Genomic DNA, 24,452 nt, shown 5'->3' on the forward strand with positions numbered 1-24,452 from the left:
TCTTCTTTTCTTAGCACCGCACTTAAAACAGTATGTTTCTTCTTTCCTGTCCTGCTTCTCCTATTTCTGTCTTTTCCTACTCTCCTATTTTCTCCTTCTTTTTACTCCCTACTCCAGGTTCCTGGTCAGCTTTATGGTTGATGCCAGAGGCGGTTCCATGAGGGGAAGTCGCCATAACGGCATGCGCATCATCATCCCGCCAAGAAAGTGCACTGCACCCACCAGGATCACTTGTCGTCTGGTCAAGAAGCACAAACTGGCCTCCCCTCCTCCGATGGTGGAAGGGGAAGGCCTGGCGAGCAGACTGGTGGAGGTCGGACCGGCGGGGGCTCAGTTCTTAGGGTAGGGCTGCACTTTTTATTTTTAAATATAAATCTGATCTTTCCACTGCTGAATACAAAATCATTTTCTTTGGAAATTTCTCCTTTCTTCTGCTTGTTGCATCACCATTTTCAGCTATCTGAGAAGATATTTTGAAGTGTGAATGTGTGCATATGCATTTGGTGGAAAATGTATCCAGTTTCATTTGAATAAGGATTCTCAAACTTTATGTTCAAAAATAAAGCCATTAGTTCTAAAGAAGCTTAATGGTCCAGAACAGCTACTAATGAGCAATTTTATTTTATTCAATTTGTTTACAAATGTCCATGTGTGTATCAACCATAAAACAAAAGCAAAAAGTCTTTGTGATTTGCTGCCTGAAGCTTTTAAGAGATTGTCATTATCTACAGGGAATTGAGTCCAGTGCAGACATTGACTGAAAGACCACTCAGCGAAGAAGAAACCATTACTACAAATGTAACAAGAAAAGATTAGAGTTTGCAAATGAAATCAGGGACAAAATGCGTTCTGAGGTCTGATGAAACTAAAGTTGAAGTATTTGGCCATAATGACAATTGTTAATATTTTTTTTTTAAGTAGGAAGCCTGGAAGCCTGAGAACACCATCCCAGCTGTGAAGTACAGGGGTGGCAGTATCATGTTGTGGCAGCTGTTTGTTGTAGGAGGGACTAGTGCACTTCACAAAATAGGTGCCATCATGATTATGTGGAAATACTGAAGCAACATCTCAAGACATCAGGCAAGAAGTTAAGGCTTAGACAGAAGTGGGTCTTCAAAATGGGCAATGACCTCATTACTCTGACATTTCCCAAAAATAAATGTTTTTAGTAATCTCAACTGGCCTTTAATGGGAGAAATTTAGTCTAATTTATTGTTAGACAATTAAAAACAAAGTTTGTGACTTGTTACACATTGTATGTAAACATGTGTTTTCAACTGTTTATATTAATTTATATAATAATAATAATAATATAATACATTTTATTTAAGATCCCTATCAGGGCACTCAAGGTCACCCTGCAAAGTAAAAAGCAATAAAAGCAAAAAAAAAAGAATAAAAAGAAATCAGAAGACAAAAATAAAAGGACCATGGTGCTTGATCAGGGTAAAAATGCTTGTTTGAACAGATGACTTTTTAGTCGGGATTTGAAAAGGGTGTTCCGGAAGCGGGGGGCAGATCTGCTAAAGGCCCTGAATCCCATGGTGATCAGACGAGCAGGAGGCACCATGGGGTTGATGGAGGAGGCTGATCTTAGAGACTGGGAGGGAATATTAATATGGAGGAGGTAAGACAGATATGAAGGAGCGAGGTGATGGATGGCCTTAAATGCATAAAGCATTTTTTTGCTCAGGCATATTTAAAAAAAAAAAAAACAACATTGCTGCTAAATGTGTGGTTTATGAATTTATATATATCATAATTCATCATTCACACAATGTCACACAGCTCTTATATCTTATGTAAATTACTCATTGATGCTGCTGTCAGTAACTGAAAGAGGCCGGCTCCGGGTCAACTTGCCCCTTCGCCGATTTATATCGTTATTTTGTCCCTTCCTTCTTCCATTTCATAACCATGGAGTTGAACTATTGTGCACCCATTTATTTTTCTTAGTAGTTAATTATTTTCATGAACTATAGAAAACAGTAGTCAGAAAAATACTCAAATCACAAATTTAATGTAATTTAGTTAGAGATTTTATTAAATCTTTGTGTTAAACCATAATTTTATTTGTTTCCTCTTTAGGCAAACGGAATTTTATGAAATATGACAAATTATGAACCCAGATCAACCCAGAATATATCTGAATTAACTCCATGTAGAAACAATCTTTTGAAGTCAACTAATCACATTTCCTTACATTAAACCCTGGGTAGATGAAAAAAAAATAAAATAAAAAAACCTTTAAATAACTAGTTGCCAAAGTGGGTATTAAACGTCCCCAATAAAGTTATGAAGTGATGGGTGGTTGGTGCAACACCTCCGGTGACACACATTGCCATTTTGTACCTTGAAAAGTCGGGTACTAAACGACTAAAATTGCAAAACTGTGAAATGGCGAAGGGGCGAAATTCACCCAATGAAGCCACTGACATTGTGAGTGTGTCTTTTGAATAAATGTTGTTTTCATTATCTTGTGGACACAGTAAGCTCCATCTTCCCAGAAAGCTTCCAGCCCTTAATGAAGGCGAGAGCCTGGTTTGTCCCGTGCTACAGCTGGGACCCAGAGGAACTAGATTTGTTGGGTAGGAACCAAACATACTGTAGCTCCCCTCACCCCTTCCTCCCCTACCTCCCCTACCGCCCACCTACCCCCAAGGAAACAACATGTTGAGGCTGATCCATGCTGAAGGATTATGTTGCCCATTTCTGTTTACTTCAGTTTATCAGGTTGTAGCCTTTATATAGTTTTCATGTAGTTTTTGGAAGAAAATTAGTTACAAGATGAGTCCAGCACAGCAAATTATATTTGTTACAGTCGCAGCAGCATCACAAGTTCATGGCGAATAGTTTTCACAACTAACATTCTTCCTAAAACTACACATCATAGCTTCAAATCCATTGTGGTTACTTTGCAGCCACTTCATTCTACAGTGCTTGCCACACTTAATGGCATTCCTGGTGAAGATATGTAAAAAGCCTTAAAATTAATTCACATTTTATTGCAGCAACAAAGTATCACACTAAAAACTTTCAACCCTTTAATCTGAGTATACTTACTCAGAGGAGGAAAACATCCCTGGGTAAAAAACATTTTCACAAAATTAGATTTGCCACTGTTACTTTAACTGTACTGTTAGTTTAATTTGTGGTTTACTTTTCAATTTGATAAGAGAAACTTTTAATGAGTCATCAATGACTTTCTGTTTCCCTGGGGTATAAGTATGACTTGATACAGACAGAAGCTCATTTCCTTTAGCCACTCTTCAAAACTGGTAACACAGGAGAAACCTTCAATCAAGTAGGGCAGATTTGTGTTAATATTCACACGTCAACAAATGGCTACAGGAAAATGGCTGGTTAGTTTTTGGTTTAGTTTCTACAATCAGAATAATATTTATTTATTTAAATAATTTAAAAGTTTGGAACTGCGACAAACAGGGCTAGATAAGGATCTAAGTTTATCTTTTTGCCACGCACAGTAATGGAGAATGGCAAGGGAGGTAAACTAATGTTAAAAATAAAATGTTTGGGTCACCAAATCCAAGTGCATGTCATTATGAACTCTTTGAAATACAAGTACATTTTAAATAAAGATCTGTAGGGCTCAGTCAGAAACCTGAACATTTTCAGCACAATAATGATCCAAGACCTAAATCCCATTGAAAACCTGCTGTGAGCTAAAGAGAAGAAACATATGTGAGGACCCAGTGGAGGATCTGTAGAGATTGTGCAAAGACGAATGGTCGTAGATTTCTCTCTATGTATGCACCAATGTTGTGAAATGTTCTATAAGACCGAGTGCTGTCCACTTACCAAAAAGGGGTGGTCCAAAGCATTATAACAGTAAATGTGCCAAAAGCTGTCTGAGGAGAGATTTTGGAAAAACAGAAAGACTTTTTTTAATCTATGCTACTGAATTAAAAGATACATTTATTTTAAGGCTTTTTAAAGATCTTTACTATGGTGCCAAAAACTGTGATGGGCGCTTAATAGCTATTTGATTTCAGAAGCTCCCAGTTGACTTCACTTAATAAGGTTTTTATTGGCTGCTGAGGCTGGACTGCGCTTTGTTGGGCATGATACATCTTGTACCCCAAAACCCGGCACCATCCTACCTTCCATGACTTCCATTACTTTCGAATCAGCATCAGTTGTTCTATCATCTTTTTTTTAAATTATTATTATTATTTTTCAGAATAAAGTGCACATTAATCAGATTATTAGTCATTACCATGGCAAACAAATCAGATTTTTAAATGCTCAAAAGAGAAAAAACAAGAAAAACATGTTAGTGCTCTAATAATGTCAAACTTTATAAGTTTTGTATTTCTATAATACTACCTGAACTTTCCATAATCTGTCTGACAATATCAGACATAAATAGATAAAAGAAAGATCTTAGTGGATAGTCCAAATAGTAGCTTTGAGTCATGTTCTTAAAGAAAAAAGAGCAACTGGGTCACTTTCATAGCTTATTGAAAATCTAAGATAAAAACTGTACGTTTATGTTGGAAACTATAGACCAAGAGTCTAGAGAAACCGTGAAAGTGGAATCTTGTCATTAGTTCCATTTATCTAATTGGCTCTCACTGTTTTTTTTATTTGGCATTGATGTACTGATCATCATATAACCATAAATCAATGGAGATCTGTTGCAGTTAAATATATGAGATTAAGAGGATCTATTTCAGATCATTATTTTACTTTTTCTGCAACTGTACATATAATTTTTCAGGTAATTTACAAAAGTAGATCAATAGTAAAAATCCATAGAAGTCCATAAAAACTCTAGAAGTTTGTGTATGGCTTTCCAGACTGAAATACTAATTGGGTTTTTGGTATTTGTATAAAAAAGGTTCCCAACATTAAGAGTCATGACAAATATGTGCACACAGTGTGCAGTTTTTTATGGTTTAATCTTGTTTCATCTTTATATTTTACTCCTCAAGTGGAGCTCTCTGCAGAATATGAGTAGGCACTCTTTACTTAAGGAGACTCCCAATCATTGGACTGAGGTGTTAAATCACATTCTGCAAATACCCACAAGAGAAGCTTTTTTTAACACTAAGCAAAAGTAGGCTACTGATGCAAGTAGTAGACCACCTTCCAGCATCTTAGACATGCTTTCTTTGGCTGTGCCATCCTAAGTATGGAAGACTGGGATTTAGTATTTTTCAGGTCTGGAAATAGGGCATATAATATGGATAACTATTTTTGTTTCTAGACTTTGTGTGCTACCCCAAAGTCTAAATGTTGTATCCATCCATCCATCCATCTACCCATCTATGTAGTTTGTACCTGCTCTTGTATCTGCAGTAAATGTATGTGTCCATCCGTTTGTCCACCCATCTATTAATAATTCTACACATACATCCATCCATATAAATCAATTGTGAACTTATGAGTTTATACTGTAGAAATGGGACAAAGATCAACTGAGAACTCTGTGAGTTTGAGTCTGGGAAGGTGGTAGATTTGAACTTGAATAGTGTATAGAAATCCTGGTGAGATGTGCCAGGAGTATTTTAAGTGCTTATGTGAGCTAAATTATTACTACGTTGAATTGTATTTATTTATTTTTATTTATAGATTTAAATCTCGTTTAGAAACACAAGGTCTCTTTTTGAAGAGGGACCAGATTGTTCTGCTTTTTAGTGATGAAAATGTATTTTTTTAAGTATGCCCACTTCCATCTGCTGCCGTGGCATACAGTTTCAACTGAGATTTCGGCTTGAAACACACTCATAGTTACATGCTAAGTTAATTTAATGTCCAAAGACAGATTATGAACTGGCTACTAACACATTGTTTAAAACCAAATGATGTGTCATGTTTCTGCTGCTCTATTTGTATGTGAATCTAGGTGCTTCGTAGGATGATGGGCTGAAAAGCAATTAGTGATTTCTTAATTTTTCCTTATCAGTTTACATAACAGGAGAAATTATCACTTTGACTGAGGAGCTTTCATATTGTGTTCTTCTGAAACTATACTACTTTTTGTTGCCATCTTGCCTTTTGTCATTATGGGCTGTGCAGCTTTTTTCCATCACCCCTCATTCTATTTCATGCATTCCATTTGCTCTGAATGTCCCATTAACTCCTCAGGTTCACAGTTGGAGCTGTTTTTATCCAGCACTATCATCATCAGAACCTTATGACTCAGTGGTGTTGACACCAGCTCTTTCACCACTTTGGAAAAAAAATTACTTTCCATTTTGCTTTTTGCAAATTCTTCAAAATGTTAATTACGATGTTTATTTTTTGGTTTGATTAAGTGTTTGCTTTTCATTTCAGTGATAGGAGAGAAGTTAATATTATTTATTCAGCCATATGTCCCTGACATGTCCCCTGCCAGGCCTGTGATAGTGGAGATCCCACATTTTGCCTCAATGCGGGGGCAGGAGAGAGAGTTGATCCTGCTACGCAGTGAGAATGGAGAATCCTGGAAGGAACATCTGTATGACTGCAAGACCGGCGACCTCAACCAGCTCCTTAACGGGATGGATGAAGGTGAAGCACACCCAACTCATTTTACACTCACATGTCCTAAGCACATGTCCATCTTGCCCTGCGAAATAAATAGAAATAATAATAAAAAAAATTTTTATAGAAGGTAAATCACAGAGCCACAAATGTGAGACTAATGAAATAAAATAAACAGAATGAAGTTTTCAGCATCTGATGGCTGTCTGACCAGTGGCAGTCCTCGTATAAATGGGTCCCTGGGCGAGCCCCTCCTTCCAACCAATCAAAATATGCTGTGGGATAAAAGCAGTGCAGTGCAGTAGATCCATACGTACATATAAAAGCAGTAGAATTTATTTTTCATTTTTTAGATTTTTTCACTTATTTTTTTTTACATGCCTGTCCGAGACAGTGGCACTCAAAATTGTTGTTGTTATTGAGTGTCAAGAAGATATCCAATTTCAGTAACACAAACAATTTTTCTATAGAATTGGACAGTCCTGAGGAACTGGAGAGGAAGAGGATCTGCCGCATCATCACCAAGGACTTTCCACAGTATTTTGCTGTGGTGTCCCGTGTCAGACAGGAAACCCATCAGATGGGACCAGAGGGCGGGACTCTCAGCAGCCGCAGCGTCCCAATGGTTGAGGCTTCCTTCCCTGAGGGGGCGCTAACGAAGAAAATCAAAGTTGGATTGCAGGTGGGTTTAAAGCTATACATGTCTATTACCTTCTGTTTAAAATGCTAGAACATAATAAGAAAATATAAAGGTCATGCAAAGTGAGTATACTCACAAATGACACATCCCTCAATAATCGTTGCCTCTTTTCTGCCAGGCCCAGCCGATTCCTGAGGACACTGCAAAGAAAATCCTTGGTAACCGAGCAACCTTCAGCCCCATTGTTACAGTGGAGCCCAGAAGGAGGAAGTTCCACAAGCCCATCACCATGACCATCCCGGTACCGCCACTCTCAGGGGAGGGGCTTTCTAATGGTTACAAAGGAGACAGTACACCCTGCCTCCGCCTCCTCTGTAGCATTACAGGTGAGTGTTGGTATTTTATAGATCTTTGCAGCTGTCAAGTAAATAAAAAGACTGGACCACTGAACAAAAGCATCACATAAATAAACATTGAAAGCAAGTATTACAGTTAGGTATGTGTTAGTGGGATACTGCAACTAAGGTCAGGCTAATTGCAGGGGTCATAGAAATACCAGACCTAAAAAAATATGTCTCTCTGATCCTAAATTGATCCTGATCAGATTTAGTATTACTTGGTATGTTGGCAAAATTTTCTTAAGAGTTGTTTCTCAAAACAAACAATGTTATGTGAAAGAGCAATAAAATAACTTAATGATAACAAAATTATGTATGTAGGTTAAAAATAAGATAGTGGCAGCAGGGACGTGCACATAGGTGGTGCTAGAGCACCTGCCCTTTTATCTTTTCGAGAATAAAGTGCCCTCCTGAAATCTTTTTTTAAATTTTTACAGTGTATAGTGTGGGGCCCAAGGTAACATTTCTGAATTTAAAGGCCTATAATACCAGTGCCCCACGTTTTGAAATTCCCCCCCCCCACTCCCCTTCACCAACACACAACGGAGACGGGCTGCATGCAGAGCGGAGAGTTGGACCTTCGCTGGTCCAGCTTACCTCTTCTCTCCTCCCCTCCGCCGTCAGATAGAGCCCTGCCCTGCCGACAGGCCGGCTAACCATCCAGGTAACAAACAAAACGAATATACTTGCTTCCTAAACTTCAGATGAAAAAGTTAAAACTTCACCTGCCACCATTTTATCTAAACAGAACAGGCCAATCAATGGCAAACCTTTACCCGCTATGTCTTCTATGGCTGCCACCAGGCGCCAGGAGAATGTCTACGATTCAACTCTTAGATTAAATTAGAAGAAAAAAATAAATTCAAATCTGTCTCATAGATGTCGGTATTACATTTGCTATTATGGTCCATGATGACTTCTGTTTGATTCATGTTTTTTTTTTGTATTGCAAATACGGCCAAATGAGCTGGTTAACATTTAAATTCATACACTACTAAAATACCTTTAATAAAGTTCAGTAAATGTGGGGCATGTAGGCTAAGTTGTATTTTCTACTTCTGTGTGTGTAAAAATGATGATGTGATCAGAATATTTTATTTTCTGAATAGCAGACATCTTATCAGTTCTCAGGACTTGTGATCTCATTAATTTTTATTCTCTAAGAATAATTTCAGTCATATCACGCTGGCTACATGCAGAAGTATAGATGATTCTTCTTATGATCATATTCTCTGATGTTGGTTTCATATTGACTATAAAGATTTTATAACTCATTTTCTGGGTATAGTTGATTTACACTGTAGAATGGTCACTGGTTACTGAAGGTAACTCATTTAGTGTGACCTAACTGGTAAATTTCACAGTGTAACCTGCTTTGCTACAACATACGGTTATTTGGTACAGAAGACATTTTGTGATAAAAGTACAGAATGATATAGTCAAGACAAACACGTTGTGCTCAGTGTGTAAAAAGAAAAAACAATGAAGGATAACGTAAGTTTCAAATTTGACTCAGGAAGTTCAGGTTGTTAATCAGTAATCTAACTTTAAATCAGTCTATGATAATTTTGTTGCCTTATTAATCTTAAGAATTTTGTCAAAAGCATTCTTGTTTTGAGTTTTTTTTTCCCGGGTGGTCATTTCCCTACATCCCACAGGACAGTTTGTTTTGGGGGTGCTTAGTAATACATATAAATTATGTTCATGTTGTGCCTGTAATAAATCTCACTCTACAAAGGCAACCAACAACTCCATGTGCCGCACAAGGTGCCCTTTTTTTCCACTTGAGCACCTGCCCCCCAAAATGTCTGTGCACGCCACTGAGCAGCAGTATTTTAAAAGCTGAAATTATGGAAATTCCTTTGAATTTCACCGAACTTGTAAAAGGATGTGACCTAAAAATCACAAAGAAATTGCTGAATTTACCAAACTTCTTTAAATACTGTCATGACAGACTCAGCAAACAATGTTTGGTGATTAATAGTCCTGTTTTCCACCAAAATGTTGAGTGTTTTGTTTAAACCCTAAAATTGAGTTGAATTATTTCCAGTTTTTGATGGAATCTGGACCTTAAAGGGGCTAATACAGGTCCTTCTCAAAATATTAGCATATTGTGATAAAGTTCATTATTTTCCATAATGTCATGATGAAAATTTAACATTCATATATTTTAGATTCATTGCACACTAACTGAAATATTTCAGGTCTTTTATTGTCTTAATACGGATGATTTTGGCATACAGCTCATGAAAACCCAAAATTCCTATCTCACAAAATTAGCATATTTCATCCGACCAAAAAAAAAAAAGAAGTGTTTTTAATACAAAAAACGTCAACCTTCAAATAATCATGTACAGTTATGCACTCAATACTTGGTCGGGAATCCTTTGGCAGAAATGACTGCTTCAATGCGGCGTAGCATGGAGGCAATCAGCCTGTGGCACTGCTGAGGTCTTATGGAGGCCCAGGATGCTTCGATAGCGGCCTTTAGCTCATCCAGAGTGTTGGGTCTTGAGTCTCTCAACGTTCTCTTCACAATATCCCACAGATTCTCTATGGGGTTCAGGTCAGGAGAGTTGGCAGGCCAATTGAGCACAGTGATACCATGGTCAGTAAACCATTTACCAGTGGTTTTGGCACTGTGAGCAGGTGCCAGGTCGTGCTGAAAAATGAAATCTTCATCTCCATAAAGCTTTTCAGCAGATGGAAGCATGAAGTGCTCCAAAATCTCCTGATCGCTAGCTGCATTGACCCTGCTCTTGATAAAACACAGTGGACCAACACCAGCAGCTGACACGGCACCCCAGACCATCACTGACTGTGGGTACTTGACACTGGACTTCTGGCATTTTGGCATTTCCTTCTCCCCAGTCTTCCTCCAGACTCTGGCACCTTGATTTCCGAATGACATGCAGAATTTGCTTTCATCCGAAAAATTTATTTTGGACCACTGAGCAACAGTCCAGTGCTGCTTCTCTGTAGCCCAGGTCAGGCGCTTCTGCCGCTGTTTCTGGTTCAAAAGTGGCTTGACCTGGGGAATGCGGCACCTGTAGCCCATTTCCTGCATACGCCTGTGCACGGTAGCTCTGGATGTTTCTACTCCAGACTCAGTCCACTGCTTCCGCAGGTCCCCCAAGGTCTGGAATCGGCCCTTCTCCACAATCTTCCTCAGGGTCCGGTCACCTCTTCTCGTTGTGCAGCGTTTTCTGCCACACTTTTTCCTTCCCACAGACTTCCCACTGAGGTGCCTCGATACAGCACTCTGGGAACAGCCTATTCGTTCAGAAATGTCTTTCTGTGTCTTACCCTCTTGCTTGAGGGTGTCAATAGTGGCCTTCTGGACAGCAGTCAGGTCGGCAGTCTTACCCGTGATTGGGGTTTTGAGTGATGAACCAGGCTGGGAGTTTTAAAGGCCTCAGGAATCTTTTGCAGGTGTTTAGAGTTAACTCGTTGATTCAGATGATTAGGTTCATAGCTCGTTTAGAGACCCTTTTAATGATATGCTAATTTTGTGAGATAGGAATTTTGGGTTTTCATGAGCTGTATGCCAAAATCATCCGTATTAAGACAATAAAAGACCTGAAATATTTCAGTTAGTGTGCAATGAATCTAAAATATATGAATGTTAAATTTTCATCATGACATTATGGAAAATAATGAACTTTATCACAATATGCTAATATTTTGAGAAGGACCTGTATAGTATGTGATTACATATCAGCTCAGTAGATTGTTAGTTTAGATAGTTAAAAACATTAATTAACAGATTTTTACGTTGGTTAAAAAACTGTTTTACTCATCTTGTTGGACCAAAACTTCAGAAATAAGCCTTGCCCTAATACTAAGGACGAGTGATATTCACAGTATGTTTACGATATGTTAGCCTGAAAAACTACAAACCATATTCAAATAAAAAGCTCTTATTAAGGGAAGGATGCAGCCAGTAATTTATTTGCCAATTAAGAAACAGATAAAGGAACTGCAGCTGCAGACTTAGTGATAGCAACATAACAATTATTTTAGGCTAAATATTTTACATTTAACAAGTTTCAGACAAATCTGAGTGAACCTTGTCATGTTAGCTAAAAAATCAAAGTCTTCTTCAAAGCAGGGTGGTAGTGATAGGATCAATTAGACAAGTTATTGTAGTTAAAGCTGTCTTTTGGAAAATACACATCACAATCACAACCTTTAATGTATTTTATTGGAATTTCCTGTGATAAAGCAACGTAATGTAGTACAAAATTGGGAAGTGGCATGCTGAATACAAATTCTTTTTAGTTGTTTTTTTGTTTCTAAAACCAATGTGGAATCCATGTGTCATTTTCCTGTCACATAAAATCCCAGTATAATACATAGAGGTTTGTAATTGTTAGATGACAAAATGTAAAAAAGTTGAAAGCATGTGATTACCTTTGCAGAAGGCAAATAGTGTAAATAGAAGTTGCAGTGGTTCATTGTTGTTTTTTGTGACTTGTTTATCTTTTAGTTTTAAGTGAATCACATTAAATGTATGCAGGTGGTACATCCCCAGCACAGTGGGAGGACATCACTGGAACAACTCCCCTCACATTTGTCAACGATTGCGTCTCTTTCACTACTAATGTCTCTGCGAGGTAAGACAGAACACACAAATACCACAGGGTGTTATATATTTATACATGCATGATGCTTCTACCTGTTTCTGTCTTTTTTTTTCCTTATGCAGGTTCTGGTTAGCAGACTGCCACCAGATCCCCGAGACGGTGAGCTTGGCCACTCAGGTCTATAGGGAGTTGATCTGTGTGCCCTACATGGCCAAGTTCGTTGTGTTTGCTAAAATGAATGACCCGGTGGAGTCCACCCTGAGGTGCTTCTGCATGACAGATGACAAAGTGGACAAAACTCTGGAGCAGCAGGAGAACTTCGAGGAGGTGGCGAGGAGCAAAGACATAGAGGTACACAATTTCACTGCATTTAGTTTCATTTAACATAGTGTCTACTCTTTTTTTTTTTTTTTTTTTTATATAAACCGTCCAAAATAAAATAAATGTTAAAATATTAAATGTAATGAATAACTTTCATTTTCCAAAGCCTTTAAGGGCTTGCAAAAGGGCTTGTTTTGCAAAGTCTAAAGCAATCTGTAGGCTACTGTAAAATAATTTAATAGCTTTAGGAAAGTTACGGATGTCCTTTCAGAATAAATGTTTAAACCAAAACAACAAATCTAGCATTTTCTGTACTCCTGTCAAATTATTGCACAAGTGAACCTTTATTAGACGTTCTTATTTTTTTATTAGGAATACAAGAATTTATTTTTTTGTAATTTTACTTGTTTTCTTGATTTTTGTTTATTTCAGGTTCTGGAGGGAAGGCCTATCTATGTGGATTGTTATGGGAACTTGGCTCCGCTGACCAAAGCTGGTCAACAGTTAGTTCTTAACTTCTACGCCTTCAAGGAAAACCGTTTGCCCTTCTGTGTAAAGGTACTCTAACATTAGTCATCCTCCAGTACCAATGTTGAGGAGGAGGAATCTATTTTTTATACCGTGCCTTACAAATGTATTCCTACATCTTGAACGTTTTCACATTTTGTGACATTACAAAGACAACATTTCTATGTATTTTATTGGAGCAGACCAACACAAACTTGCACACAATTGTAAAGTGGAAGGAAAGGAGAAAGCTTTTCACAAAATCTGTCGATCATTTGAATTAGGTTAAAAACATATTTGTGACAAGGGACAAATATGAAATAGTTCAAAGGGTATTAATACTTCTGCAAGGCACTGTAGGCCTATTTACAGAAAACTTGGTGGGATTACACTGAGCAAAATTAGTGTTATCTGTCATTTTCCAAATCTTAGCATGTAATGTTCATACATGGAGTTCTTCAAAGGACCATTTTCTGCCCAATGTTTTTTTGCAAAACTCTATATGTGCTCCAGAACAGCAAACTGCCAAAATTCCTGCTTTTAAGGAAACTTTAGTTAAGACCCCATTGTTTTTCATTATACTCTGATACTGTTTATGGCCAAAGGTTGTAGTGATCGGGAACGACAGCATCTTAGCCACAAATTGGTAGGCCATGTAAACTGTTGGAGCAGGGGCAGCAGATGCTGATGTGTATAGGGCACTGAGGTCACCGACTTTCTGCCCCTCTTGTGGCCTTTAGATTAACTCAAGAACAATGTGTAGAGAGCTTCATGGAATGGGTTTCCATTGCCGAGCAGCTACATCCAAGCCATACATCACCAATTTCAATGCAGTGGTGCAAAGCACGCCGCCACTGGACTCTAGAGCAGTGGAGGCATGTTCTCCGGAGTGATGAATTGCCCTTCTCCATCTGGCAATCTGGAGAACGAGTCTGGGTTTGGCGGTCGGTACTTGTCTGACTCTATTGTGCCAAGTATAAAGTTTGGTGGACGGGGATTATGCTGTGCGGTTGTTTTTCAAGAGCTTGATTTGGTCCCTTAGTTCCTGTGAAAGGAACTCTGAATGCTTCAGCATACCAAGAGATTTTGCCCCCCACTTCTTGCCAACAGCCCCTTCCTCTTTCAACATGACTGTAGACAAAGCAAGGTCCATAAAGACATTAATGAGAGAGTTTGGTGTGGATGAGCTTGACTGGCCTGCAGAGTTCTGACCTTAACCCGATATAATATTTTTGGGAGGAGTTACAGCAGAGACTATGAGCCAGGCCTTTTCGTCCAACATCAGTTTATGACCTCACAAATGTGCTTCTAGAAGAATGGTCAAAAATTCCCATGAATATGCTTCTAAACCTTGTGGACAGCCTTCCCAAAAGAGTTGAAGCTGTTACAGCTGTAAAGGGTAAGCCATCACCATATTGAACCCTATGTATTAAGAATGGAATGTCATTTAAGTTCATATGCGAGTCACGCCAGGTGAGCGAATACCTTTGGCAATATAGTGTATGTAAAACTGTAGAATTAGGTCACTCACTATTTTGACCCAGCAGCATCAAGGAACTACTCTATATATCACATTGCATTAAAACAGGCTGCATAATCAGTTGATAAATCAAAATCAAATGTACAACAACATCAAGTCAAATCAAGTTTATTTATATAGCGCTTTTCTGCAACAAGGCACTCAAGGCGCTGTACATAAGGAAAAATATTACAATGATACAGACAATCAAACAACAGAGATAATAAAAAAATAAAAATAGATAAAATAAAGAGAATAGAATGATGGATAAGAAAATGAAAGGAAAATTGGACTGAAAACGTAACTAATAATGTTTAGATGGCACAGTCAAAGGCCAATCTAAACAAATACATTTTTAATCTTGATTTAAAGCAACTTAGGGTTTCGGCGCTTACAGTTTTCTGGGAGTTTATTCCAGATTAGTGGAGCATAAGAACTAAAAGCTGCTTCTCCTTGTTTGGTTCTGGTTCTGGGTATGCAGAGTAGATTTGAGCCAGAAGACCTAAGAGGTCTGGGTGGTTGATACACAGATAACAAGTCTGTAATGTGCTTTGGTGCTAAGCCATTCAGTGATTTATAGACTAACAGAAGTATTTTAAAGTATATTCTCTGAGCTACAGGGAGCCAGTGTAGGGACTTTAGAACCGGGGTGATGTGCTCCACTTTCTTAGCTCTAGTGAGGACGCGGGCAGCAGTGTTCTGGATCAACTGCAGCTCTCTGATTGACTTTTTAGGCAGACCTGTGAAGACACCGTTGCAGTAATCAATTCTACTAAAGATGAATGCATGAATTAGTTTTTCATGGTCCTGCTGAGACATTAGTGCTGGATATGTTCTTTATGTGTCTTTATGTGCCTCTGAAGGTTCAGGTCTGAGTCCATCATTGCAACCAGGTTTCGAGCCTGACTGGTGGTTTCTAGCTGTAATAACATAAGCTGCGTGCTAACTTTTAAACGCTCTTCCTTTGGTCCAAAGATTATTACTTCAGTTTTGTTTTGATTCAGCTGAAGAAATTTTTGGCACATCCATGCATTGATTTCTTCTAAGCATTTACTTAGCGCTTGAATGGGTTCATAGTCACCTGGTGACATCGTAACATATAGCTGTGTGTCGTCTGCATAGTTATAACTTACGTTGTTGTTTATCAAAATCTGAGTTAGGGGGAGCATATAAATATTGAACAGAAGGGGCCCTAAGATGGACCCTTGGGAAACGCCACATGTGATTTTTGTGGTCTCTGATATGATGTTACCTACTGACACAAAAAAGTCCCTTTCCTTCAAGTAGGATTTAAACCAATTGAGTGCTGTACCAGAAAGGGTGACCCAGTTTTCCAGGCGCTCTAATAAAATGGAGTGATCAACAGTGTCGAATGCTGCACTAAGGTCCAATAATACTAGCAATGTGGTTCTTCCACAGTCTGCATTTATACGGATGTCATTGAACACCTTGACAAGAGCAGTCTCTGTACTGTGGTGAGCAGCAAGCCTGACTTGAAGACATCGAAGTGTTTGTTAGGAAGTTGTTTAACTGCTGAAACAGCTTTTTCAATAATCTTACTGATGAAGGGGAGGTTTGATATAGGCCTGTAGTTCTGTAGTAGCAGCTTGTCCAAGTTGCTCTTTTTCAATAGAGGTTTGATAATTGCTGGTTTCAGGGCCTGGGGGAAAACACCTGACAAAAGGGACGCATTTATTATTTGTGTTAAATCAGATGTTATTACAGGCAAAGCTTTCTTAAGGAAAGCTGTGAGTAAAACATCGAGACAGCAGGAAGAAGAGCTTAATTGCTGTACGATTTCTTCTAAGTTTTTGTGGTTTATTTGGTGAAATTCGGACATTTTGTCAAAATCAGTTCTAGTTGGAGACAACTTTGGTACTGGAGTTGATGTGGATGTGCTGACTGCCCCTCTGATCTTTTGGGTTTTTTCAGTAAAGAACTTAGCAAATTCATTGCAGGCCCTGGTAGAGTGGAGTTCAGATGCTACAGTTACAGGAGGGTTTGTTAGCCTGTTGACCATGGCAAATAATGAACGAGCATTGTTAATGTTTTTGCTGATTATCTCAGAAAAGAAAGATTCCCTTGCATTTTTCAATGTAAGTTATATCTGTAGAGTCTCTCTTTATAGATAATATAGTGAACCTGGAGTCCAGTCTTTCGCCACCTGCGTTCAGCTTTTCGACACTCATTTTTTTTCACTTCTGACTGGTGGAGCACTTCCCCATGGAGACTTTTTCCTCCCAGAAATGACTTTCACTTTAATTGGAGCAATTGAATCAATGATGTCCGAGGTTTTAGAATGAAAGTTTTCTACCAACTCATCTACATTGTTACAGGGCAAAGTGGAGGTTGAAGAGTAAATGTGGTTAAAGGTTTCAGCAGCACCGTCCTTAAAGATGCATTTTCTTATCATGTCTATTTGGCAAACTGAGTCATAGCAGATGACGCTTTCAAAAATAACAGAAAAGTGGTCAGATAGAGCAACATCAGTTACAGACACCTTGGAAATGTTTAGACCCTTAGTGATGATCAAGTCCAAAATATGTCCCTGTTTGTGCGTTTGCTGTTTAACATGTTGAGTCAAACCAAACGTTCTAAGAGTGTCACATAAATCTATTGCACTTCTGTCTTCAGGATTGTCCATGTGAATGTTGAAGTCTCCTACAATAATTAAACAGTCATAATCAACACATATCACAGATAAAAGCTCATTAAAATCACTGAAAAAGTTTGTTTTGGACTTAAGAGGCCTGTAAATATTCAAGAACATGGTTCGGACCGGGCTCTTTACCCGGAGAGCCAAATATTCAAAAGAGTCAAATTTGCCCAGAAATACTTTTTTACACTCTAATAAATCTTTAAACAAAGTGACCACCACCTTTTCTTTGCTGTCTGCTCTCAGAAAGAAAATTGTAGTTTGGAGGCGTCGCCTCTATCAGAATGGGAGCTTCATTAAATTCATGTAACCATGTTTCTGTTAAAAACTTAACATCAAGATCGTAGTCAGTAATGAAGTCATTGATTAAAAATGATTTCCCTGACAGAGATCTAATGTTCAATAAAGCCAGTTTATATGACTTAGTTGCTGATATTAACTTTGTGTCTGGTTGTACCTGACAGTTTATGGCTTTCGTTGATTGTTTATTACTGTCTCTTATCCTTTTGGCTTTGTTCTTTCTGTCACGTATAAGCACAGAGATTTTACAACTATCTCCTATTAGGGCCCCAAGTTTTTCCTGGATATGCTCATTTCTGATAGAGTTACCACTGGGGTCCAGACTGTATCACAGAGAAGTGATTTGAAGGTCCTGATTAGGAGGAGATAGATCAGGAGGTGGTGGAGGTCGGCGGCATTTGGAAGATGTTGGTTTAGTAGCAGGGCCTCGGCCACAGGGGGATGTTGAATGGAGAAGATGTCAGAGCCTTTTGGGTCCCGATTTTAAGAGCTCCTTTCATGTTATCAGAATCCAGTAAAGCAAAAAGCGGGCTCAGAGGGGAGATGGGGGAGTTCTGTGCAGTCTGGGTTGGGGTCTGGGGTGAGGGGGGTATAACGGGGGTGTCAGTCGGGGTCTGGGTTTGGGGGAAGGTGGGTATAACGGGGGAGGGGTCCACCTCTCCTGTGGATTTCGACGGGGAGACCTTTTGTGATGACCTCTCTTTCTCAGCCAACTGGCCGGTTGTTTCTGCTGGAGCTGTTGGAGGCAGCGTTATCATTGTTGTTGATACTCCATGTTCTCTGCTGAAGGTCGAAGCGGCTGGTGGATTATTTACTGAATAGAAGAAATTAGATGTGAGACGTCTGGCTCCTGGCTTGTTCAAACAGAAACCATCTTGCTTAAAAAGTTGTCTTTTTCCCCAAAAAATATTAAAGTTGTCAATGAAGTTCACAGGTGTTGTAGCACGTGTTTTTTTCAACCACTTATTAATCATCAGAAGTCTGGAAAAAATCTCATCTCCACAGAAAATTGGTGCAAAGGGTCCGCTGAGAAACACCTTGATATTGAGACCTCCAACAATATTCAGAAGACAAGTGAAATCCTCCTTCAGTCCTTCTGATTTTTTCTCAGCCACATCATCCATGGCTCCACAGTGTATAATAAGGTTTTCTAGAGACGGGCGCTTTTATGTGATTGTAAGAATATTCTCTGAGATATCAGAGACCACGTTACTGGTACCAATCATAACTTCTGTGTTTTTCTTGTTGCAGAAGTTTTTAATCCCATCCACAGCTGTGTTGCCCACTGTTAGGGTTCTTGGCTCAGTGAGGCGCTTTTTCTCTGGCAATTTAGGAGAACACTGTTTAGAATGAAGGTTGTTTTCAAACCTTTTATTGTTCTCAGAAGATGGATCATTTTCCTGGTTTTCATTCTGTAGTAGAGCAAATCTGTTTTGAAGGAGAATTCCATTATTTCCATCTGTCTCACTCCTATTAGTTGTTGTGACAGCAACTCGCTGTCAAAGTCTCCTTTTCTCAGGGGAAACAGGGGCATTTCTCTGTAATTCTGGCCATTCTAATTTATTTAATTGCTGAGATCTTCCAGTGAGTCGTCTACCTTGATTCTTTGGGCATGCCCCTAAAACATGCCAGGGGGTTCTGCCGGTAGGTTTATTCTCAGTGTTCTGATTTCTGGCTGAGTTGTTGAGCTGGCTGTCACTGTTTGGGATCACAGGCAGAGTTGAATCATCGTTGTACCCCATATTCACCTCCACATTCACTTCTAGTCGATGGATTTTCATCTCCAAAACAGCCAATTTCTGTAAAAGTTTGTCGAAGTCCTCTGTGGTGAAGGGAAGCGTTTTGTGCTGATTAGCTGGCGTCAACTTGTCCTTCTTTCAAGTTCGATTATAAAAACATCAAAATCCTTTAAAAAATAAAAATAAAAATAATAATATTCCTTGGGAGTCACTGGTAAGAAGTAGTTTTAGTCCAATATTTCTGTAATTTTGGTTGAGAGATAAAAAGTTAGGAGTCAAAGAATGCAAGCAAGCAGGGAGCTTAGGAAAAAAGCATCTGAGCAGGCAGAGAGGCGGAAGCAAGAAGTGATCTAAAAGACCTTAAAAAAACGCAACACACCATACCTCATGTTAACAAAATTCAAGAACAGATGAGAAACAGGGTCATTAACATTTATCATTCTGAAAAGAGTTACAAAGCCAATTGTAAGGCTTTGGGACTACAGTAAACCACAATGAGAGCCATTATTAGCAAATTGAGAAAACATGGAACCGTGGTGAACCTTCCCAGGAGTTGCTATACTCCAATAGTGCATCAATGACTAATCTTAGGACCTGGATAACTTGCCATAATTGATGGAACTGTAAATTCTGCTTTCGACAAGAAAATCCATAGGGAGAATGTCAGACCATCACTTTGTGACTTTGGGTGTTTTTTTACACCTGTGGTGTTAGATCCGTTTAAAACAAACTCTGGTTTGTTACCCACCTTGATGTGGATCCTATGTGTAGATGTAAACACACTAATTGCACCAGGGTGGGGACTTAAACTAGATGGTGGTCTTGGTACCAAATGAACTTCGCAGTGGTTTGTTTATGATGTGAACTTGATCGGACCTTGATCCAACACAGCTACCAGGTAAACCCTTTAAGCTTGATCCAAACTCTTTCCCGTAGCCAGGATTGCATTGCATTGTGGGATGCGGTAGAGCAAACAAACTAATAAACAAGGACCAGACTTATTTCGGTTTGAAGTGCTGTTGCCTGACCCTAAACAACCCATTGCTCCTTCGAAACCTCCTACTCAATTTGGCTAAATAAAACAACAAAGAATTGGCCAAACTTCCTCCCCAGTGATTTAAAACCACTTAATGCAAACACTTGATTGCAATTCTGGTCACTAAGGTTGGCACAAAAAGTTATTAGGGTAAGGGTGCAATTTATTTTTTATGTCGAGCCAGGTAGGGTTGACTTAGCTTTTTTTCTGCATTTTGTATTTCCTCAGGTTATCTTAGTATTAAACTATCATTTGTGTCTCAAGTGTGACACAAATTAAGAACAGAAGAAATCTGTAGGGGAGCAACTACTGTTCACATACACACTATTATTTTAAGAAATCGGCAACAGAGCAAAGAACTTAAAAGTAATATTTAGAGATCCATTTCTCTCTCTTCAGGTTAGAGATCCCAGTCAAGAGCCATGCGGTCGGCTCACTTTCCTCAAAGAGTACAGGCCAACAAAAGGCCTACCGCAGACCGCCGTGTGCAACCTGAACATCACGCTTCCAGCAGTGAAAAAGGTAAGACAGCGAGAACTTTCCATTCTGTCTTCACATTCATAACCATACTCATGAATAGGGTGTTTTTCGGCCCCATGGTACAGATAGATGAAAGACAAGGGTAGAATTTTGGCAAATCTGCTGCCACTGTGTCTTTTATCTGTTTAAAGCTTCCCTCTCTTTTGTAGTCACTGGTTATTTCTACAGTGGGTTCGTGTCATTGGCTGTTTTATTTTGTTTCTTCCTGCCTTTTGATTTGGATGCTTTTGGCTGATGGCTTGTGTGCTATAGATTTTTAGTTATTGTTTATTTTTGGGATGTTTTTGGGCTTGATTCATTTTGCTGTTATTGCTTCTGGATGTTGGCGCTTTGTATATATATTATTTGTTTCTGTGTGCATTTTTATTTTGTTTGATTTTGCTGAAGTGGCTTCACTTCTGCATTTAAGCTTCTGTCAATCACTCCTTTTTCACTCCCTGATGTTTCTTTTCCCCCTGCTTTCCATTATGTTACTCCCCCTGTTTCTGCAATGCATCTTGGAAACCAGGAATCGGAGTCAGATGCCGAGGACGAGGTAAACCACACGATCCCCACCATGTGCTGTCCTCTGCATCTATAGCGGCCTCGCTTTGCTCTTTGGCCTACTTTTTTTAACCTTGTTTTGCAAGGGGCATTAGTAGTGTTCCTTGTCCATGGCCGCATCTAGCTGCACAGTTTTGCATGATATGGTAGCTATTTAAAAATATCATATTCTATTTTCAGCCATTATCCCTTGCACACTCCAGTATGAGATAAAACTGGCTCTAAAAGATTTATGAACTTCCCAAATTTGACTTTCTGCAAATTTAAAAACTGGTGCTTGTGCTTATTGTGACTAAATTGGCTAGTTTATTATACCCTACTCATACCTAATACCTGGCAGCATATTTGTAGACTGGTTGATACATTAAGATAATCTAGCACAGACTTCAAGGTTTGGTTTAATTTCTTAGTTAAAAGGTGCTAATTTTGTAGCACTTTGCAATACAGGGGGACCTAAAACAAATTTTTGTGTTGTTTGCTATTGTTGCAGACTGAAAAGCCAGATCGACGTCATACCTTTGCATCCCTAGCCTTACGTAAGCGCTACAGCTATCTGACCGAGCCTGCACAGAGTGAGTTTGACTTCATCATTAACAAACCCCTTTGATGAGCTTACAATTATGCAAAATTTATTGGATCGATAGGTGCGCAAAGAGGTTTAGTTAACATGTAAAATGATTGATCATTGTGTAGAAATGACTCTTATTGTAACAAACATATATTTCTCATTCCACATATGACACGTACTGTCCATGTGCTTGTTCACAACATGGTACATATTTTTGCATGAGTGGTTTTTAAGTTTTGTGTGCTGTGCTTGCCCACATTGTGAAGTGTACACCTTTCACTGCTGTGTTTTGCAAGTTTCAATTCTGCAAATTTTACTTTAACTTACCAACAAAAAGTCATCATTTTTAATGGAAGTCAAAGTAAAATTCAGTTTGTGTTTTGTTTGTGCTCTTGGATTTTTAAAGCTCTTTTTTGGCTTTGTGGCAATGTTGCAGTTTAGTTTGGTACAAGAATGCATGATAAAGGTTTTGAGTTCCTTTTTTGTTTTTCCACAGTCTCTGCTTATCACAGGTTTGATGCTGCATGACAAAATGGGCTAAAGCTGGAGTCTTGGACAGCACATTTTGTCATATTTTGTTGGTTTTGTTTTAGAAAAATAAAAGAAAACCGGACGCTCTGCAGCTCTTTGCTTTATTGTATTATAGTGTCCAAATTGCCGGTGTTCTTTTTGGGCCAAACAGATAAAAGGCACTATAAAATGTGGTCTGAATCTCAAGCCACAGACAACATGCTGGCATTAGAATGTTTGAAGTCCAAAGAGAGGAGTTATTTTTGGTGTTTATCCTGGTGTATTTGTCGTGCCATTATTTTGTCTCTCAGCTGTCAGTCTGTGCCATTGTCTTTGCAAATTTACTTTGCTGCTTTATGTGCTTTGTTGAGTTTATTCCTCTGTTATTGTTACTGCTGTTTGTGCTGGGTTCTGGTTATTTTGTCCCTTGGCCTAGTTGTCCCTTTGCATTTTTGATAATGTCATACGTAGGTTTTTAACAAAATGGTGCTGTTTAACACAGGATGTTTCTCAACATGCATCAGTTTGAATCTGTCAGAGGGATATTTCGTACCTACTTTGACAACAGGCGATTTAAAGAAATTTTTTTACATTCTATTTGACACAAAACTGGCATCCAAAACAACATAAATAGGAATAGCGAAAAATACAAAGTTTTGCAGTTAATAATACAGTACTATGAATTTAAATTTTTTGTTCATACATAAATGTTTCAAATCATCAAACATATTTAAATATCAGACATAAATGACCTGAGTAAAAACAAAATGCAGTTTTTAAAGAATATATTTTTCATTTAGAGAAAAAAGCTATCCAAACCAACATGGCCAACCTGTGAAATGTAATTCCCCTCTTGTTAACAAATGTGATTTATTACACATTTTGGAAAATTGAGTTAAATTTCAGGCTTGATTACAGGAAAATGAACAAGAAATAAATTAAATAGAACCTCTCTATTGACATGAAGATCTAAAAATATCTCAAAAAGTAACACATCATACCTCATTATACAGAAATTAAAAAATGACAAACAAAGCCATTATCATGCTGGCTTTTAAATCATTATATGCTTTCACAATGATAACATTGTGAAAGCATTACAAAGTCATTTCTAAGGCTTTAGGACTCCAGTAAACCACAATGACAGCCACTATTCCCAAAGAGAGAAAGCAGAACAGTGGTGACCCTTTCCAGGAATGGCCAGCCTACTACAATTACTTTAAGATCACATAGTTGACTCATCCAGGAGTTTACTTAAGAAAACAGAGCATATTGTAAAGCACTGCTTGCTTCATTTGCCTCAGTTTGAAGCAGTTTATTTGCATAGCACCAATTCACAACGTGTTTAACAGTTAAAATCTGTGTTTATGATTCAACAGTGACAAGGTAACCGGATAAAATTTGCATCTATGGGACATTTTCAAGGCCAAAACCACTGCTGAGCAAAACAAAAGCCCAACTCACATTTCCCACAAAGCATCTTACTGATACCCAAGACTGTGGACTGACAAGACAAAAGTGGAAAATTTTGAAAAGTGTCCAGGAGGTTAAATAAGGAAACTAACAATTAAGAAAAAAAAAAAGGAAATCATACCAACAGTCAAACATAATGTTGAAAATGGGGTTTTGCTGCTTTGGGATCTAGGCTTACGGGACAATTACTTTTTCACATACGGACAGGTTGATTTGGTTAGCTTTTTGTATGTACTCAGGTTATCATTGTTTGATAATAAAATGTGTCTGATGATATAAAAGCATATATATCTTATATATAAGATATATATCTTAAGGGGAACTATTGGACAACACACATGCATTCAATTAAATGTGAGATTGGAATATTTTTATAACAATTTATCCTCATTATTTAAAATACCGGACTACATTTACCAATAAACTGATATGCCACGGTTTAAATACATGGGTATGAAACGGTTTGTTTACGTTGCAAGATTGAAGTAGGAAGAGACAAAATGTCAATAGTTGGGTACGAAATGTCAGTACGACTTGGCCAAGGGGCGAATTTACATACAGCTGGTTGAGTCATTACACAAACCTTGACCACCGAGGAACACAGTTTCTATTTTGTAGCTCCATTTT

General features: G+C 38.4%; 1 protein-coding gene across 43 annotated transcripts in view; it reads left to right on the forward strand.

Annotated features, from left to right (window-relative positions):
- LOC124874916 (ankyrin-3-like) overlaps nt 1–24,452 on the forward strand; it is a 223,918-nt gene that overhangs the window by 169,923 nt on the left and 29,543 nt on the right. For 33 of the 43 annotated variants that reach the window (XM_047376558.1, XM_047376581.1, XM_047376582.1 and 30 more), the window contains 10 exons: nt 118–342; nt 6,362–6,516; nt 6,960–7,171; nt 7,308–7,515; nt 12,047–12,143; nt 12,236–12,464; nt 12,867–12,992; nt 20,591–20,713; nt 21,240–21,266; nt 21,765–21,846. In XM_047376558.1, the coding sequence (XP_047232514.1) occupies nt 118–342; nt 6,362–6,516; nt 6,960–7,171; nt 7,308–7,515; nt 12,047–12,143; nt 12,236–12,464; nt 12,867–12,992; nt 20,591–20,713; nt 21,240–21,266; nt 21,765–21,846 (1,484 nt within the window). The remainder of the gene's footprint in view (nt 1–117; nt 343–6,361; nt 6,517–6,959; nt 7,172–7,307; nt 7,516–12,046; nt 12,144–12,235; nt 12,465–12,866; nt 12,993–20,590; nt 20,714–21,239; nt 21,267–21,764; nt 21,847–24,452) is intronic. The other 10 variants (XM_047376572.1, XM_047376576.1, XM_047376577.1 and 7 more) reach the window with 1 other exon arrangement.

The sequence above is a fragment of the Girardinichthys multiradiatus genome, chromosome 10 (genome assembly GCF_021462225.1).
Source record: "Girardinichthys multiradiatus isolate DD_20200921_A chromosome 10, DD_fGirMul_XY1, whole genome shotgun sequence".
NCBI classification, from domain to species: domain Eukaryota; kingdom Metazoa; phylum Chordata; class Actinopteri; order Cyprinodontiformes; family Goodeidae; genus Girardinichthys; species Girardinichthys multiradiatus.